This window comes from Neoarius graeffei, chromosome 25 (genome assembly GCF_027579695.1).
Source record: "Neoarius graeffei isolate fNeoGra1 chromosome 25, fNeoGra1.pri, whole genome shotgun sequence".
Classification (NCBI taxonomy): domain Eukaryota; kingdom Metazoa; phylum Chordata; class Actinopteri; order Siluriformes; family Ariidae; genus Neoarius; species Neoarius graeffei.
Window position 1 is genome coordinate 11,674,387 of NC_083593.1, and position 18,557 is coordinate 11,692,943.

Genomic DNA, 18,557 nt, shown 5'->3' on the forward strand with positions numbered 1-18,557 from the left:
TAATGATATAGATTGTTTAATTTCTTCTTTATTTATTTATTTATTTATTTATTTATTTTAAACACACCTTATGTTCAGTATGAAATGTAAAATGTCCAGTATTATCTTTACAGCTTTCCTCCGTTTATGTTGTTGTTTTGTTTATCTCTTAGCACAAGCATGCCATCTCAATCAGTCCAAAAAGCTTAGCCTTTTGTCCCAGCTGGCCCTCCCTTATAACAAAATGTCCTCAAGAAGCCCATCCCCGAAAGCCCGCTACAGGTTGCTCAGTAGCAGAGCGGCGGGCTCAGATGAGGTGAGCTGCTTCGAGCCCTCCCCTCTCCCCGACTCCAGCCCTCCATCGCCGAGCATGCAGCTGGATATAGAGCAAGGTACTGCTGCTGGAGCGTGGAGGAACATGGGCCTTCCTCTTCCTCTTCTTCATTGCTGTTTTGTCCCATGTGCCTGTTGGTCTAAACCACCCAGTCCTGCCCTGTTAGCGCTCACTAAACCCTACCGCAGTTCTCTGCATCTTCAGACTATGCTGTAGCTTCTCTTTTTCCTCAGCCCTCACTCCCCTCTGTCACTCATACCACCACCACCACCATAGAGTCTTCATCTGCAAAATCAAGCTTTCTCTGTGTCTCTTTGGAGGATGAAGTGCCTTTTGGAGATGCTTTAAATGAACACATTGTCTCTGGTATGATATTCCTTGGTTGCCCTGGGGCTGTTAAAAATTGGATTTGATTTTTAAATACTTGAAATCTTCAGTATTCCAGTGCATTAGGATATTCATTGGCTTGTAGTTTTATACTGTGTTCCTGTCACAGAGGGGGGAAAATTGCTGTTTTGTTATTGCAGTATGATTTTAACGTAAGCCTTTTTTTTAAAATCAAGTGTAATGGTTATTATTATTATTTGTTGTTCATTCCTGATATTTAGCTGCATTTTGCTTGTGTAAAAATGTACCATTTTGAACTTCACACAGGTGTTACTGTCTGTGCAGTTATTCGCATGTCCTCCTCATGTTCATGTAAGATTCCTTTCGGTTCTCTGATTTCCTCCCACTGTCCAAAAGCATGCATGTAGGTGGATTCACTATGGTAAATTGCTCATATGTGTGATTTGAGTGCGTGGATGGTGCCCTCCGATGGATGGGCATCTCATCTTGCCTTGTGCCCAGTATTGCCATTTGGCACCGAATCACCTGCAACACTGACCATGATAAAAATTGTTAGAATGAGGGGGAAAAAAAACTCCAAATACATTTTGGAAATTATCTATAATTAATCATATTTGCACACTTTGGCTAGTTGTTTCTATTTAATTATATTTGGCGAAAGGGCTTGCTAGATGCAACTTTGATGACTGAAAGTAGAGCATGAGCTCATACATTTGAATATGTTTTTTTTTTTTTTTTTAAACCTTTGAATGCATAAAACCTTTAGATTTAAATGGTCGGTGAGTTTGCAGAATGTGATTTATAGTCATGCAGGGTTTCTGCAAATGAGTCCGAGCGGGCATCTCAGAAGCTCACCATGTCCTTACAAGCTCACCGTGCTATTAGAGCTGGGTTTAGAGCACTCGCTTTTTGGCTCCATTGAAACAGGAAGCTGCCAGCTGTATCTCATTTCACTTTCCTGTCCTGCTTGGGCTGTTGTCCAAGGGATAGGCTGCTATCGTGTTGTAAACAGGTGCTCTCCGTAGTACTGAAGCAGGACGAGATTTGAGGTTTGGGTACGTGTATTTGGCAGCTTGGACTCACTCTTGTGAGGCTGTGGGAGGATGAAGATACAAGACCTTCACCATTGCACGAATCAGTGCACTCCAGTGTTTCCACTTCACTTCTTTTTCCACTGCCCTTCACATTTACCTGTGCCATAACTTCTGACCTTTTGTCGCTTAGCAGTCAGACTGTCCAGAGTGTTTTAAAGAATTTGTTCAATCCTAAACAACCTATAGATTAGGTGCCAGTGTTTTGTGTGATCGAGGCCCTGTTGGAACTCTGCGGTCTGTTGCTGTTTGGATTGTAATGGTTTTAATCGTCCTGCAGTCGCTGCTCGCTGGTGGGGGACAAAGCGCATTGACTTTGCCTTGTATTGCCCTGATGCCCTGACTGCCTTTCCCACCGTGGCTCTACCTCACCTGTTCCATGCTTCCTACTGGGAGTCTACAGACGTCGTGTCCTTTCTGCTCAGACAGGTACTGTTACATCTGCTTTCCATGAGCCCTGTTTCACTTCTAAAGATTATTACAAAACATCAGTTTGTGATGCAAATGACTTTCATGAATGAGACTATGAAAAACCTGTGAAGCGTGCGTGCATATGTGCATGCGCTCTTCTTTCTCACTTGACTTTGTATAAATCTCTCTCTTACTCTCAGGTAATGAGGCATGAGAACTCCAGTATTTTGGAGCTGGATGGGAAGGAAGTTTCAGAATTCACACCCTCCAAACCACGGGAGAAGTGGCTGAGGAAGAGGACACATGTTAAGATCAGGGTGAGCAGTTTCTCCCCTTTTCCATATCAAAATTATATTACATGCACCTATTGTGTACCTACACTCATTAACTGTGTTATCAAGTAAAACTACTATAGAAGTGCCTTGTACACACACAATCACTCTCTGAAGCCTGTCTGGTTCTTTGTGCAATTTGTCAGCCCTCTTCTTTTCCTTCCATCAGCGGAAAGAAACTAGAGCTTTGCGGAGGATGAGGTTGTTTTTTTTTTTTTAAGCTTGTGGTTGCCTGCTCATGTGTATATTCTGACTGTTCCTGCAGCTATTTCTGTTTGTACAGACCGCAACCTTTTCAGCCTGAAACCTTGAAACCATGAGGACTTCCAAGTTTAGAAAATAAGTCATAGATTTATTAGCTTACCCAACAATCAAGTATAAAGTCTAGTGTGCTTGACCAGTCTCACATGACTTTATGGCCTGGAGACCTAAATGTCTAGGCTAAAAATAGTAGCTAACAAAATATATGGTGAAATGGAACATTTTTAGTGGTGAGCTGTGCTTTTAAGGGAAACTAGATAGAACTCGACGCCAACAGCGTCGATGGGGATGCCTCCGCCTGGTAGACTACACGCCTTATTGAGTTGTGATTTGGGGATGGACATTTGACCTCACAGTAATCTTGACCTGGTGAAATTACTTGTATCAGCCTTGGAGATATTGTGTTCATAAGGTTTTCGGACAGACATTTGACCTCACAGTGACCTTGACCTTAGACCTTTTGATCTCAAAATCTAATCAGTTTATCTTTGTGCACAAACGGTGAAAGTTTGGTGAAATTCCTTTCATCTGCCTTGGAGATATTGTGTTCACAAGGTTTGCGGACAGACATTTGACCTCACAGTGACCTTAGACCTTTTGATCTCAAAATCTAATCAGTTCATGTTTGTCCCAAAGCGCACAAATGGTGAAAGTTTGGTGAAATTCATTTCATTAGCCTTTGAGATATCGCGTTCACAAGGTTTTGGGACGGACGCACGCACGGACAACCCGAAAACATAATGCCTCCTGCATCTTGCGGTGGCGGAGGCATTAAAAAAAAAAAAAAAAGATATCCTTGCAAGTGAAAAAATCTTGAATATAGGTGACTTTATTCAGTAGTTCTTATTACATGGTAGTGTCGTGGTTAGAACTGTCACCTTAGAGCAAGAAGGTTCTGGGTTCAAGCCCAGCAGCTGACTGGGGCCTTTCTGTGTGGAGTTTGCATGTTCTCCCCGTGTCTGCATGGGTTTCCTCCGGGTGCTCCGGTTTCCCCCACAGTACAAAGACGTGGTTAGGTTAACATGGGGTGGCCTTGGGCTGAAGTGCCCTTGAGCAAGGTACCTAACCCCCAACTGCTCCCTGGGCGCTGTAGCATAGCTGCCCTCTGTTCACGTGTGCGTGTGCATGCATGTGTTCACTGCTTCAGATGGGTTAAATGCAGAGGACGAATTTCACTGTGCTTGAGCGTGCATGTGACAAAGACGACGACTTCTGAGATTACAATCAAACAAATCTAATATTATTAAGCCAATTTCTACTAATTTCATGCTTGATCTTATATTATTGGCAGATTATTTCAAGCATGTTCAGAAAGATAAAATGCTTAATCTTATTTCTTTTATCGTCATCTCACAATGAGAAATTACCCATCGCGTTTACAGCAGTGTGACCAGGTGAATGTGTGTTGTAGAACGTAACGGCGAACCATCGTGTGAATGATGGAGTTTTTACAGAGGACGGCATGCAGGTGGTCACCGGCCGTTTCATGTATGGCCCGTTGGATATGGTCACACTAACTGGAGAGAAGGTAACATTTCAGACACTGAGCCTGGCTTTTTCAGTATTAGCAATCTCTTATCCAGTTTTTACATCCTTCTTCTGGCATGTTTATCACTTTTGTGCTTGTTTTGCATCTGAAGGTCGACATTCACATCATGACACAACCTCCATCAGGAGAGTGGGTGTATTTCGACACGGAGCTGACCAACAGCAGTGGCCGAGTTGCTTACACAGTCCCCGAGAGCAAACGACTAGGGATCGGCGTTTACCCAGTCAAAATGGTGGTCAGGTATATATTGGAACTCCCTCAGGGCAGTTGATGGGGTTTTTTTTTTTTTTCTTCCACATACCTTAACATGGGGTTAGACGGTAGAGTTGGTCATCAGGACCCTGGATTAGTTAAGAATTATGGGGTCTGCTAATTCTTGTAATTTATCTATAATTAGAAGTTTGGCTGGTGAGACTTTTTTCATGAATGTTGAGTGCTGTGATGGTTTGTGCATTAGATACATTCTTTTGTTCCTTCCAGAGGTGACCACACATCTGCAGACAGCTACTTGACTGTGCTGCCACGTGCCACAGAGTTTGTAGTGTTCAGCATCGATGGCTCGTTTGCTGCCAGTGTGTCTATTATGGGCAGTGACCCTAAAGTGAGAGCAGGGGCAGTGGATGTTGTCAGGTACATTGCAGCGTCCTAATTTAATTCAAGCTATACAGACGATCTTCTCATTCTATCTTCTCTATGAGTGGCTAATAATCTAAATGTTTTGAATGAGAAGAGGGCAAAGGGAAATGTGAATCACTGTGTTTTTACTAAATAACATTCTGTCGGCTGTTTTTAATATTCTGGCTCGACGAAAGAAATATAAGTACACTTAGCTGCCAAGTTTTTCCACAGTAGTGAAGTGTTTGCAGTAACATTCTACCGTACCTGGCAACCTTGTGAGGACAGCTTGCTGTTTTAAAACATCTTGCGTTTGGTTATTGTCCTGTTTTTACAGGCACTGGCAGGACTTGGGCTACCTGATCGTGTACGTGACGGGCCGTCCAGACATGCAGAAGCAGCGGGTGGTGGCCTGGCTCTCACAGCACAATTTCCCTCATGGAATCGTGTCCTTTTGTGATGGTCTGGTACACGACCCCCTTCGTCACAAAGCAAACTTCCTCAGGTCCCTCATCGCTGAGGTAGGAAGCAGGAGATGCAAGGCATTAGGTTATTGTGCAGAGAATGCAATGGCAAGGTTTGAGCTTGCTTTCTACCTCTGTCCAAAGGCACATATGAAGATCTTTGCTGCGTATGGCTCCACAAAGGACATCTCCGTGTACACTTCACTTGGCCTGCCACCATCTAATATCTACATCGTTGGCAGACCAACCAAAAAGATGCAGCACCAGTGTCAGGTATACCTTAGAGTTCCATCGAAGCACACTGTGTGTTCTAACAGTTGTTATTCGTTGGCATTACAGTCTGAGAAATAGTCAGTCCTCTCTCTGTTATGTATTTTCTTCATTGTCCTAACTTCTTTATATTCATTTACATGATATGAAATATGATTATTTGATTTCAGCAGTTTGTTTAAAAGGTGATGTCTATTTCAAGAAAGCAAGTAAAGACGACAATAGAATTTTAGCTCAAGAAGAAATACATGACCCTCATCCAGACCTGTGAGCGGTCAAATCTCAATGCATTATTCTATTCTATTGCTATTGTGCATTTAACAATGTACATCTTCACAGAGCAGCTTTACATAAATATAATTAGGGCTTCTTCCTTCCTTTGATGGGTGCCGCTATCTAGAATGCCCAATCACCTCTCATAAGCAGTGGATAAATGATAAATTTAGTCGCTCCAGTGTGCTTGCCCAGTCCCATATTTTCATTCCCCAGAAACCTAATTTAAAGAGAAACTAAAAAACAAAACAATGGTAGCTTAATTAATGTAATGTTTTAACATTTAGTATGTCTGGCTAGTTAGTCAAGTGTGTTAATACCAGGGCTTTGAACCAGTTCAAGGAACGAAAACGAAAACTGGGAACTTTTTCTATTTCACATGGAACAGAAACGAAACCAGAAACTTTATTATTTTTTTATGTTCCGGAACAGAAACGCTTATTAAAAATAATGGTAACCGGTTAATACCGGTTTTTATTTTGTTCCTCAAAGTTTCTGTAGCCTACAAATAGTCATTCTTCTCCTGCGCAAGTTTCTATGACCCGCTGGGGTTCACTTCCTGTGTGACGTTCGCTGATTGAATGGAGAGAGCGGGAGGGTGGACTACTAGTGAGTAAGTGCATTACTGAGTGTCTCTGAGCAAAGAAGAGCCTGAACGATGCAACCTCCCTATTGGCTGTTTATAAAAATGTATCAGTTGTTGCCCTTCCCACGGGAATCATCGCGGGCTCGAGAGACGAGACCTGACGAGTTAGTTCGTTGGTAGCAGAACAAAATGTCTGGACACAAATCGGGTTTTCAGAAAAGGAAAGAAAATAAACGGAGGGTCGAAAATACAAAAAAGGAGGCAGAAAATGCAAAACGAGTTTTAAGGTAGGACAAATGGTTACTTTTCTGAGGCAGCCCGCCGTGGCTGCCTGCAGGCTTATTTATTATAGCCCATTTAGTTAAAATAGTTGATATAAAATGTTTATAGTTATGTGATGGTTGTCCTGATTTAGACTGTTTTTTTTGGGGGGGGGGGTTGCGCGATGTTGCACCCGGGTCCAGATTAGGGCAGAACCGGCCCTGGCTACATTTCAGGTGTAGTTTGTTTTATGTATGTATGTACTTGCATAGATGTGTACTTGGTCTTCCAATATGGCGCCTAGCAAAATCTCGCGGCGCGGTGACGTCATGCGGTAGCCCTCTATAGGGCCTGACTAGCCTTTGGTAACACACTAAACGAATTCTCTTTCATTTTTGGCACTTTTTCTGTTTGTGTAGATGGGAAGACATACTGAGAATCCAAATCACCAACATTTGAAATAATAATTGTTTTGAATTATTTCTTGTCTTATTTAATGAAGGTTGTAATAGAATTAGCCTACATTTGGCTTAAGCTGGATGAGACAGAGACATAATTTTATAGCCATTTGTTAAACAGCTGACAGGGAACGTAATTAACCGTTCCGGGAACGAAATTTTTTTGTTCTAACCGGTTCGGGAACGTCTATTTAATGGTGGAACCCAAAACCGGAAACGTTAAAATTCCGTTTCAAAGCCCTGGTTAATACTCCAAGTCTAAAGTCCTTCCCGCACCGTATGGCGCATTAGGCGGCGCCGATCTCCGTTTCTGTAGCCCTCGGCCTCTCGCCTATTACATAGCTAGGGTTACAGTGGGGGACTGGTCCTCTGGTAACCACGAGAGTTTGCCTCCCCACTCACATCTGTATTGCAGCGTGCCTTGCCAGACGGCGGTAGGTACCATTTTTATGATGGTCTTTGGTATGACCTGACCGTACACGAGTAGAACTCGCGATCTCCCGGTCGAGAGGCAGACATGCTAACCACTAGGCCAACTCGCAGTCAAATTAATACAAACGCGGTGTTAATACAGACTAAGAGAAATAAACAAGTACATGAATTCCTGGGTAGGTATAGTTTGCGAGCCTGACAGAAAGTCACCAAGTCATTGGTGAATATCTAAGGTTTTCCTTTCATACTCATAAATCTACAGTATTTCTGATCAATCATTTTTGTGGCTACTGCCTCATAGAGGCGAAGCAAGGCAGTAGCCACTATGTCATCGTGTTATAACAATAGCGCACTGTGCATAAGCATTACAAAATCACCAGAACGACGAATCGTGATCTCGCGTTATCAAAGGTACACAAGAACGAGTGGTGAAGCCATTATATCATCGAGTTGTAAGAATGAGTGTAACAATAGCGAAACTTCGTAACCAATCAGCACTTATCCTGATCAAGTTCAATTACCCGTTCTACTTCTTGATAAACTTCGAAACCAATCAGAACCAGAAACGAAATAAGAGAAACCTCGTTATAACTTTGTAGTATCGTAAGATAATCGGCAGATAAAAAGATAAACGAAATTCATCTCGCGGTTCGCCAAGGCTACTGATTCGATATCAAGTAAGTGGTGTTTATTTTAAGAAAATTTACCTTTTGATCATCACAGCTTTTATTTGGTCCTTCTGAAAGGGCAAATGAAAGGTTTTGTAAGTTGTTTAAAATTTTTTTCTTTTTTAGCTTTTTGGCAGATATATTGAGAAGTCAATGTGAAACTTCTGCTATTCGCTTCAATTTTTTTTAATTTAATTTTTTATTTTGGAGTCTTTACACTACACTTGTGAAACAAAATGTGCTCATGAGTACTAAATAATGCTTAAGACAATTCACGAACAAGTGCTTTCTTACTATTTTAAAAATAGATCTAGTTCACGGCACTGTATTTTGAACAAAGCCCTGATGCTGCTCACAGCTTGGTGATGCTTGCAAGAGATGAGGCGAGTATAACTGATAACGTGTGTATATATGCTATATTTACTGTATGGACATGGGATCAGAAAACAGTTTTATTTCTAAGCAGTAGCCACACGTACCCATAGGGTACTCATTTTTACACTAGCTGTGGAAAATGTTCACACTGACCATATATGGCTCCAATGTTTTACAGCTTCCCTTAGGCCTCAAGACTCATTCCAGCAGGGGTATTGCCATGTCCTCAGCCTTATTTTGTGGCTCTCATTGTAGGAGATTTGTTCAGCTGTATGCTGGGTCTGTTCTAATACTTTTTGTTAAGTACTGCTTGCTAGGTGTTACCAGTACACCAGTTCAGCCTGAGGTGCGCATCGGGTCATAATTACACAAGATGTGTCCGGCACCATTTCTATGAGGGGACCGTCTTTTTCTGTACAACAGTGTCTCACTGATTTGATTGATTTCACAAACATGAAAGAAAATAAGAGTTTACTATTACTGTAACCTCAGTTCTCTGAAACATTTAGTGGAGAGATCAACAAGAAGTGAATATGTTCAGAGATGGAGGACCAAGGCCACATGCCTGAAGTCAAGGCTGGGCCTTCATCGGTCCAGGAGCAATTGGATGCTTATAGAGAGGTCAGGGTATGGATATCTAAGGTTACGGTAATGGTAACTTATCCTGTCATTATGTATTAACATTTATTGATTGCCCAATTGCAGTGCTTAGGCTATCCGTGAGTTTGAGAAGGTTTTTTTTTTTTTCCTTCCCCTTTTTCCTCAGTACAGAATTTCTGTTAAATGTAACGTTCTAGGTAATCGCACATGTGCTACAGGTTGAAGAAGTATTTCTTTTAAAAACAGTCACTTGAGCTTCACAAAACACAAATGATAACATGAATGACGCAAGAGTATTTACTTACTGCCCTTCATCTCTCGGATCTGTTTTTTCCTTCTACTACTTCTTTTCTTTGTCCTTTCCCTGTTGCAGTTCATCTCGGATGGTTATGCATCTCATTTGTCGCATCTGGAGTACAGTCAGCGCTCGCGACCAGCCAAGACGGGCAGCACACGTGTGACTCTGCGTAAGGGAAGCTTTGGTTTGGGTGCCAGTGGCGACTTCCTGCGCAAACGCAATCACCTGCTGCGCACCATCTCCTCCCAACCAGCACCCTCCTCCTCAGCCACGTCCTCTGGCCACGGGGGCCGTCCTGAGCGCGCTCAAAGCCAATCAGAGTTTGACCGGGAGCGGTCTGACCGTGCACAGAGAAGCATGAGCATTGCCGCAGGCTGCTTTGGGCGTTCAGGGAAGATGGAGGGAGGCGCCCTGAGCCCCAAGTAAACCCTCCATCAGCTTGGCATTTGTAACTGGGAGTCTGCTGGTCCATGGGATTTTAAAGGAAGGGCGGATTGGGAAGAATGAAAATAGAACGGACTCGGAGAGACTGACACAGCTTTTCTAATGTAGCAAGAGTGGCATTGAGGAAAAATATTTTGTTCCACTGGGGTAACACGCCAATAAGAAATCTAATGCCTTATGCATCGCTCTCGGTTTTGAAACGCTGGTCCTTGCCTCTCGGTTTGCTTGAATGTACAGAGAAAGTGGATGCTTGGGTAGTTATGGCTCCTCCAATCTCCACCTGCATCATCAGAAAAGTGGAAGAAGTCTCTAATGTGTCACGACGTCCACCAACATTTTCCATCTGTAAATACATGCCTCACTCCTCACGTGCTCAGGGCAGCCGTGTACAGACGAGTCGGCCATGGTCAATCCCAGAAGCCACTTCGCCACACTCAATTCCTCTTTGCTAACTGCTAACCCCCAGTTTCTTCCTTTTTTTTTTTTTTTCTTAAGTTGTTCTTGTGGAGGGGGTTCTCGTCAAAAGCCCTGCAGCATTTGGCAATAAGGACCCACCATGTTGTATCTTGTGTTTGGCTCACAGGTCATTGGAGGCCTTGCTTCTTAACAGTGTATCACCACACGAGCATTAAACATACACCGGGCGAGTGCTGCTCTGGGGCTGAAATCGAGGACGTTAGCATTTTTTCGACACTCAATCTGTAATTTGGCAACAATCCCTTTATCTGGCCATCTGCTTGCAATACCTCTCGGACATCGCTAGGGTGTCTAGTGCTCCTGAAAAAACTCATCTCTCTGGTGCAGCATGCCATGTATAGATAGCCAAGTACAAATCCTCCTGAGCCTCCACGTGATCACGCTTCCTCAACACCATTTCTTCTCCCTGGTTCTGGAGCAAATCCACAAAGGAGACGACTGGAATAGGGGTCTATCCATATTCACAACGTGAACATTGGAAAAATCCATTTTCTCCAGACGGTCAAAACGGTAGTTAGTCGTCTCTCGCCAATTTGTGCACCTTTTATTGCTTTGATTTCTTGGAAGAATCGTCGAGTATACGGACAACTGGGGACACTTGATAAAACCGATGGCCAAAATCATTTCTTTTACAGAAGCTGTAGTTACGTAAATGTATAGCCTCATTGTTCCTTTTGCACAAGTCGATAGTGGAGAACCTTGTTACCATCTCATGTGGCTACATATTGTTATCGTGTAGTGCATGATCCTTATTAATATACGACAGGATTTGAGTGCGTGTGCGCACGACGGTAGTATTTTCTCTCGGTCAGGATTAGAGATGTGCCAAAATTAGAACGATCATAGCAGTGACCAAGGAAACGATAGGCTTTCAGTTATTTCCTTTGTAATGTACTATTGAGTATTTGATCCGAGTGTATATTTGTGCTATAAAGATCTGTTGAGTTGAGCTTCGACGGCACATCTATACTGTTTATAAGATTTTAGATCATTTCAGGTCAACATGAAGTCCTTTAAAAGTCCGTGCTCTAGCTTACTGTTCATATGTAAGTGAGATGTATAGAACTGTTGCAGGATATTAATTTAATCATAAGCTGTGATTTTTACTTTCGTTTTTAGATTCAACGGCATGATACGTTGTAGCCAAATATTGTATAAATTTTTTTTTTTAAATTTGTTAACAGGCAGACACTGGACGAGAAGATGTGTTGTATTTAATTAGGATCCTATTGGAGTTGTTTGTATATTTGAATTGAGTACTGGGAGGTTTTTGGATGCAGCAGCCGCTTGTTTATAATCGTTCAGGGGAACGTAGAATGTTTTCCAATCGTGTTGGAATAACAGACGTGTAGATATTGTAAAGATGTACATTTTACTATATGAGAAATGTATGGTCGGAAATTATTTATGTAGATCTGCAAAAGTAATGTCAGATTTTAGTGTGTTCATGGTTGCTTTAGTTTTTTGTTTTTTTATATATATAATTGAGATCATTTCTTTAAGGACCAACACCATTAATGCCATCAGTGCAGTTTGTGTACAAGAAGACTACAGAAGACACCACCGCACAGACAATCAGTCTCGGGCACACAAGCAACACACCTATGACAAAACACGCACTCCTGGAAATACGACACTCATCAAGGACATTTTCTAGAGGATGTAAAAGTTATTTTATTAAACTGTGGTCTTTTTATTTATTGGAAAGTTTCACCAAATTTAAAAGAGATGGTTCAGTGGAGGTATTTTATATGGAGAATTTAAGGTGGCGTTTAAAGTTAGACTGCCTTTCAGATTTTGAGTGGAATTTTCCCTGACATCCAGGTATTTTTGTTTAGTGGACCAAAGGTGACTTCTGATTTTATTAGGTTTTTTTTTTTCCTCCTAACGGAACAACTAATGAATTTAAGGACACGTGGCCCTAAGTTCTCCGCTATTTTTTTTTCCTACTTCACCATGACCCAATTCAAGATACTACGTCATGCATCATGTGGTGGGCTTTCCCTGTTTGCGCCAGGCATTGTGGGATACAAATTTGAAACGGGAGAGAAAAATGGAGGACGCGAGTGTGTGAATGAAATGTGAAAGACCGACTACAGTAACAGAAAGCGAAAAGAAAAAAAGACGCTGTATTGTGAAGGAAAGGAAACGCAGGACCAAACTAATAAATATCAGCGGAGACTGTGGGATGATCAACTTGCACATGTGCACATGCACTTCCCACGTTTGCTTGACTGCATGAACTGGGTGATCTCGCACAGATTATTTGCTTGGGAATCCCCTCAAATTAGACATGTTCCCAGTCACAGAATTGCCTGATATTTTGTGAGATATTAGAGAAAAACATGCATCATTATGACCAAGTTTCGGAGAACTAAATTTTATTGATTTAAATTGAAAGGCAGTCTTCCTTTAAGGCATAAAATGGCAACATCATACAAGTTTACCGTTCTTGAAAGAAAAAAGTGTTTGTGTAATAATATACCTTCACTTAGCTTTTTAAATCTGTCCAGCAGAGGGAGTAAGTGAGCAGCTTTCATGCAAGAAAATGCAGAGGGTGTTTTTTTTTTTTTAACCAATCCATGTACAATATGTACTGCTGGTTGATTTTTGTTTTATACATAAGTCCAGAAATGTCTAGCACCTTCCCCCTGCTCCATGAATGCCAAAATCTCTTCTGGAAGTACCTTCTGATTAAGAAGCTAAGATTTGTCATTACTGCTATTTAAAAATCATGTTGCAATCAAAAACAAGTTCTCCAATCCAAGTTATTTTCATCTCATCTCATTATCTCTAGCCACTTTATTCTGTTCTACAGGGTCGCAGGCGAGCTGGAGCCTATCCCAGCTGACTACGGGCGAAAGGCGGGGTACACCCTGGACAAGTCGCCAGGTCATCACAGGGCTGACACATAGACACAGACAACCGTTCACACTCACATTCACACCTACGGTCAATTTAGAGTCACCAGTTAGCCTAACCTGCATGTCTTTGGACTGTGGGGGAAACCCACGGGGAGAACATGCAAACTCCACACAGAAAGGCCCTCGCCGGCCACGGGGCTCGAACCCGGACCTTCTTGCTGCGAGGCGACAGCACTAACCACTACACCACTGCACCGCCCCAAGTTATTTTAATTATTCTACTTAGACAACCTTAGTCATTCAGTATGCAACAAGTGTACACCGAACGCAATTTCTTATCTTTGTTTCCCCTACCTTTGCCCAGCCCAATTTTTTTTTTTTCCTTTTAATTCAACCAAATCATGTACTTACTCCATCCAATGTTGTATCACAAATGTTAAGATACAAATTTGGTCAATGTTACTGGCAACCACAGGAAAGCAAGCCATTTTCTGTAACTCCTCATTTTAAATTATTGTGGAATTTATTTAACATTTTAATTTTTTAACCACAGACCAAACACTCCTACCTGTTCAGAAATATTAGCCCTCATTTTTAGGTGCATGTTGGCAACACTATTCTATATATCTACTCATTTATATATTACAGATTTATATACACCACCAGGTCAGGTTTTGAGTGTAATGTTCCATTTTTCAATAACTTATTACGAATACACTGTCCTCTGTGTAGAAACGGCAATCAGCATGTAATTTAAAAAAAAAAAATGCATTTGCACATTTCAAATTGTACATGGCACAATGTGATATTGTAAAAATAATCAGCCACATTGTACTTTAGCAAAAACGTGGCAGCAGTTTTAAACGCGAGTATTTTTTCTCCCTCCAAGAAAACTCCATTGCACCTCGTTTTTTTTTCATTGCCGCGTGTTCAGATGGTGTCCCAACAAACCCCGGTATTTCCAAACATGCCTTTGAAATCCAAACTGTAACATTGTCAACAGTTTTGATCTGAAAACTTCTCAGCTCTTTTTTTTCCCACCCACTTGTGCTCGATTCTGTATTATTGTATGTACTGTGGATTAAATACAGTTGGACAGCTATGATGTTTCTGTAATCTTTAATCAGAAAACGGTAACATTACTCCATGAAATTTCTAAATTGTGATATATATATATATATATATATATATTTTTTTTAAATTTAATTTTAGGGATGCAGCAATACAGTTTCCCCCCCCAGAGTACGAGTACATTTTTATGGTACTCATTAATCAGGGATGCAAACAGCGCGCCTTTTGGCGGATGGCGCCTTTTTCACGGCTGAATCATGCAGATCTGAATTTTTTTTTAGGGGGGGGGCGTTGGAGTGTCTGATTATAATTTCAAAGTAAATTCTGTATTAAAATTACTAAATAAGCAAATCCGTAATTATAATCAGACACTCCAATGCCCCCCCCCCAAAAAAAAATCAGATCTGCGCGATTCAGCCGTGAAAAAGGCGCCATCCGCCAAAAGGCGCGCTGTTTGCATCCCTGATTAATACTGAAATCTAACCTACTTGGTATTAATTCAGCATGGAACAGTTTAGGTCCTGTTGAGTTGCTAGCAGTGAACTTATGCTCAGTGCTCACAGAACTGAACGGTTCATTTCTAGCGATCACCCAGCCTTTCACTCTAATAAAACTTTTATTAGGTGACTTGTATTGTAGGAAGATAGTTCTGATATTTGCACAGTGCAGTTTAATTGTAAAATGTCAGATCACTGTCACGCACTTCCACTATTTCTCATTCTTGAAGCCTGAGAAGGAAGTCCAGTATGATTTGACAAATTTACTAATGAAAAAATGTGTAAGAAATCATACAGCAATAGATGCAGTCATTATGGGGAACTTTATTCTTTATACCAGTAATACATCAGATGTGCACATTCTCACACGTACTCTCATTCACACACAATGCCACAAAGTTTAAACCGCATCGGCTATTCTCAGGCGCAAGAGTTTCTTATTCTTTTCTTTGAAAAAAAAAAAGGGCTTTCAAATGAGTTTAGATGAGTAACGGAAGAGAATAAAAACCTCTCTGCGTGACGTGATGCAGTACAGCCCATTCACACGGACACCTTGTTTCCAAATGAGCACATAGGAGTAAATATTGCACAAGTTAAAAAATTTGCCTGACAATGTACAGTAAAAGCATGATCTGATGGTGTTTATAACACAGTATAAGGACGCTGTGGCTTTTCTTTTTTTTTTGCTATAGTTCTATCCAAATTCAGCCATTATAATAATAGGCATCTGTGGCTGCAGCGTAGGGCTTTCATCTGAAATGCTATCAGTTTCGTTTGAAAAGATGCGGCTGGCTGGCTGGCTGGCTTCACCCTCCCTCATTGGTAGCTGACTGGCAGATGAGAATTAGCCAAGACCAAATGGGGGAGCAAATTTTTCATTCAATAATTCCTCTAGCTGCAGCGTTGCTTAAGTGCCACATCACGCCATGCAGAGGTAGTGTGTGAAAAGCTGAAGTCAGGACACTTTGACTGACTGTAAACGACAGCAGCAAACATACATCAGACTCCGTGTATAGTGGCTACAACAAAAAAAAAGTACAGTAACAGCTGCAATCAGAATGCCCACTTCATACTCCTCTGTTTACACGTTTAAATACGGACTATAACAATGCTTCATTTCTTTTCCTCTCCAAGTCTCAACCACCAACACTTCCCTAATTCCTAAGTGACAGCGTGATGGGGTCAAGTCTGGTATTTAATCTCGGGTGTATTACAGCAGGGTGAACATGACAGCGGCGATGGTCTTTCATTTGAATTTTTTTTTAAAAAAACACACTTGTCAATGCGCACTCTAAGGAAAACAATTTGCTCTCAACTATATAGTATTTCACTGGCCTAATAGCTAATCGGGTGTCATAACTCACCAAAAACATTACAAAAATTGTGCTTGCTAATTAGAGTATTGTCACGTATAGCCGGCCTGCATGTCTTTTTAAAATATTATTTAGAAATGTGCAGAAAAGGAAACAGCAATTCAGATTTAGTAGGTGTGACCTAAATTGTTGGCTTTTTGTTAAATTTATTAAATCTCTATCAATATGCCTCTGGAAATAATGGGGGGGGGGATATAGAAATGGCAGTGGAATTCTGACTCTTACAGTTCCTCGAGCTCAGTTCCAGCACTCGAGTGCATAACTGGCTGCAATATTTTCTCGTCTCAACCGCATGCCATGTAAAGCTGTTTGCATCCGGTTAGAAAACATTCTGCTCGTTCCGAATAACGTATTACACGTAGTCGATTACTCAGCCCTCCCAAACCGAACAAGGTACTGATCTAGCCCTTAAAACGACAAGGTGGTGTGTTTAAAACCCATATTGGAACACACGGCTGAGGTTCTGATCTGCACCATCCTGCATTGTAGTGAAGCTCACTCATCCACACGCACCTGACCGGCCATCAATTCGAAGCAAAAATATCTGCCCTCTACTCTTTGGAGGGCTTCACATCAAGGGCCGCTGTTCTATAAACTGAGGAGTCAGTAGATGTTTTAAAAGCAGCTATATCCCGTGAAAACGTAGTTTCTACACAGATGAGTGCAGGCGTAAGGGAATGCGCATGTACGATCAGAGCCACTGTGTGCATGCAGTTATTCTCGTCTCTCTTTTACATCACGTTGTGGCCTTTAACTTGTAGGGTATTTTTTATTTTTAAAAAATTATTTTGAACTAGAATTAATTTTAATACTATACAGTTAGGTTTAAAAGTGTGCTTCTTCTTGTTTGTAAGGAAAAGGAATTCATACAATAAGTGGAAAGTTACTCGTGTCCACAGCGATGAGGGTGAAATGCTGAAAACCTGGAGATCTGCAGTTTCCTCTTTGAGCTGCCGGTTCTGTGATCAGCGTGCGCCGGGTGTTACAGGGCTCGTGGCCGTTTGGGGTTGATCTGTTTACTGGCTTGCTCCTCCTCCTGAAGAGTAGACCTGAATGCCTTCACTTTATCTGTTTCAGAGGAAAGAGGACAATTTACAGAGATCAAATTTAGACCAAGAACATGCAAAAATGTAAACAATCTGAAGCAAACAAGTTTTAAACACACACACACACAATCGAAAACAAAATCATGGTTTTGACTCTGTAAAATCCAGCTTTCTGGTCTTTTGGAGGAACAGGACTCCAGTCACAGCTATGAAGTGATGTCTGATGTGGATTTAACAAGGAGGCAGAGTCCTCTATATCCCCTGCCCTATATACCAAGTTTCAAGATATTATTTGTCACATTTTTCAAGTTCTGCTGCAGGAAACCAGCCCTACCTCAGCAGATCATGGCATGAGCCCACCAGACCTTTGGTCCAAGTGAGCAAAAAATTAAAATTTCTCACATTTTTTAGTATCAAAAAGCACATATAGATTACTTAATCAACACATATACCAACTTTCAAGACCGTACCACTCATAGTTTTCAAGTTCTGCTCCGGAAACAAAACCGACCCCGAGGACTAACCTGAGAGACTAAGTCTGAAATTGTTTCCATGGAAACATGAAAAATTAACATTTCTCAAATGTCTTAGTACGAAAAGGCACGTCTACATCACCTTGTTAACATGTATACCAAGTTTCAAATCCGTATCATGAATAGTTTTGGATATATGCGCCGGAAACAAACATTGCTCTTAGAAAATAGATTTTGACTTAGTTTCTATGTAAAAATTTGAAAAATACTTTTTTTTTTCCACAAAAAAAAATCCAAAATAATAAAAAGGCACCAGTTCATATGTTGATTGATACGTATACAAAGTTTCAAGAAGATATCTTCAGTAGTTTTAAAGATATGGCCCAGAAACGAAGACGTGACCGGACATACGGACAGAACCCGTTTCTATATTCTATATAATGAAGTGGAAAAGGAATAAAACACAACAGGGTGTGCTGTTCTAGGAAAATAATCCAACAACTGCGCACTGTAACGACCCAATGCAAAGTTGGACCCCAGAGTATTTTCCATGCCAAATGTTTTCTTCTTCTTATACCAGAGAACTTTTTTTTTTTAATTTCTAAAAGAACATGGTTTACTATTTATAGTTTTATAGTTACACGTTATGTGGTGGAACGTCTGTGAAATAAATTAGTTCCCTTTATGACTTGCCTTACAGCAGCTAT

The 18,557-nt window shown here is 41.2% G+C and overlaps 2 protein-coding genes across 13 annotated transcripts in view; one reads left to right on the plus strand and one right to left on the minus strand.

The window, feature by feature from the left end:
• Positions 1-14,492, plus strand: part of LOC132873314 (membrane-associated phosphatidylinositol transfer protein 2) — a 78,424-nt gene extending 63,932 nt beyond the window's left edge. For 4 of the 6 annotated variants that reach the window (XM_060908715.1, XM_060908713.1, XM_060908717.1 and 1 more), the window contains 9 exons: positions 153-371; positions 2,033-2,181; positions 2,364-2,480; positions 4,168-4,284; positions 4,397-4,545; positions 4,786-4,935; positions 5,258-5,441; positions 5,529-5,657; positions 9,681-14,492. In XM_060908715.1, the coding sequence (XP_060764698.1) occupies positions 153-371; positions 2,033-2,181; positions 2,364-2,480; positions 4,168-4,284; positions 4,397-4,545; positions 4,786-4,935; positions 5,258-5,441; positions 5,529-5,657; positions 9,681-10,031 (1,565 nt within the window). In that variant the 3' untranslated portion in view covers positions 10,032-14,492. The remainder of the gene's footprint in view (positions 1-152; positions 372-2,032; positions 2,182-2,363; positions 2,481-4,167; positions 4,285-4,396; positions 4,546-4,785; positions 4,936-5,257; positions 5,442-5,528; positions 5,658-9,680) is intronic. The other 2 variants (XM_060908718.1, XM_060908719.1) reach the window with 1 other exon arrangement.
• Positions 14,493-15,262: 770 nt separating this feature from the next.
• LOC132873316 (kinesin-like protein KIF2A) overlaps positions 15,263-18,557 on the minus strand; it is a 41,901-nt gene continuing 38,606 nt past the window's right edge. For all 7 annotated transcript variants that reach the window (XM_060908729.1, XM_060908727.1, XM_060908726.1 and 4 more), the window contains one exon: positions 15,263-17,399. In XM_060908729.1, coding sequence (XP_060764712.1) covers positions 17,314-17,399 — 86 coding nt within the window. In that variant the 3' untranslated portion in view covers positions 15,263-17,313. The remainder of the gene's footprint in view (positions 17,400-18,557) is intronic.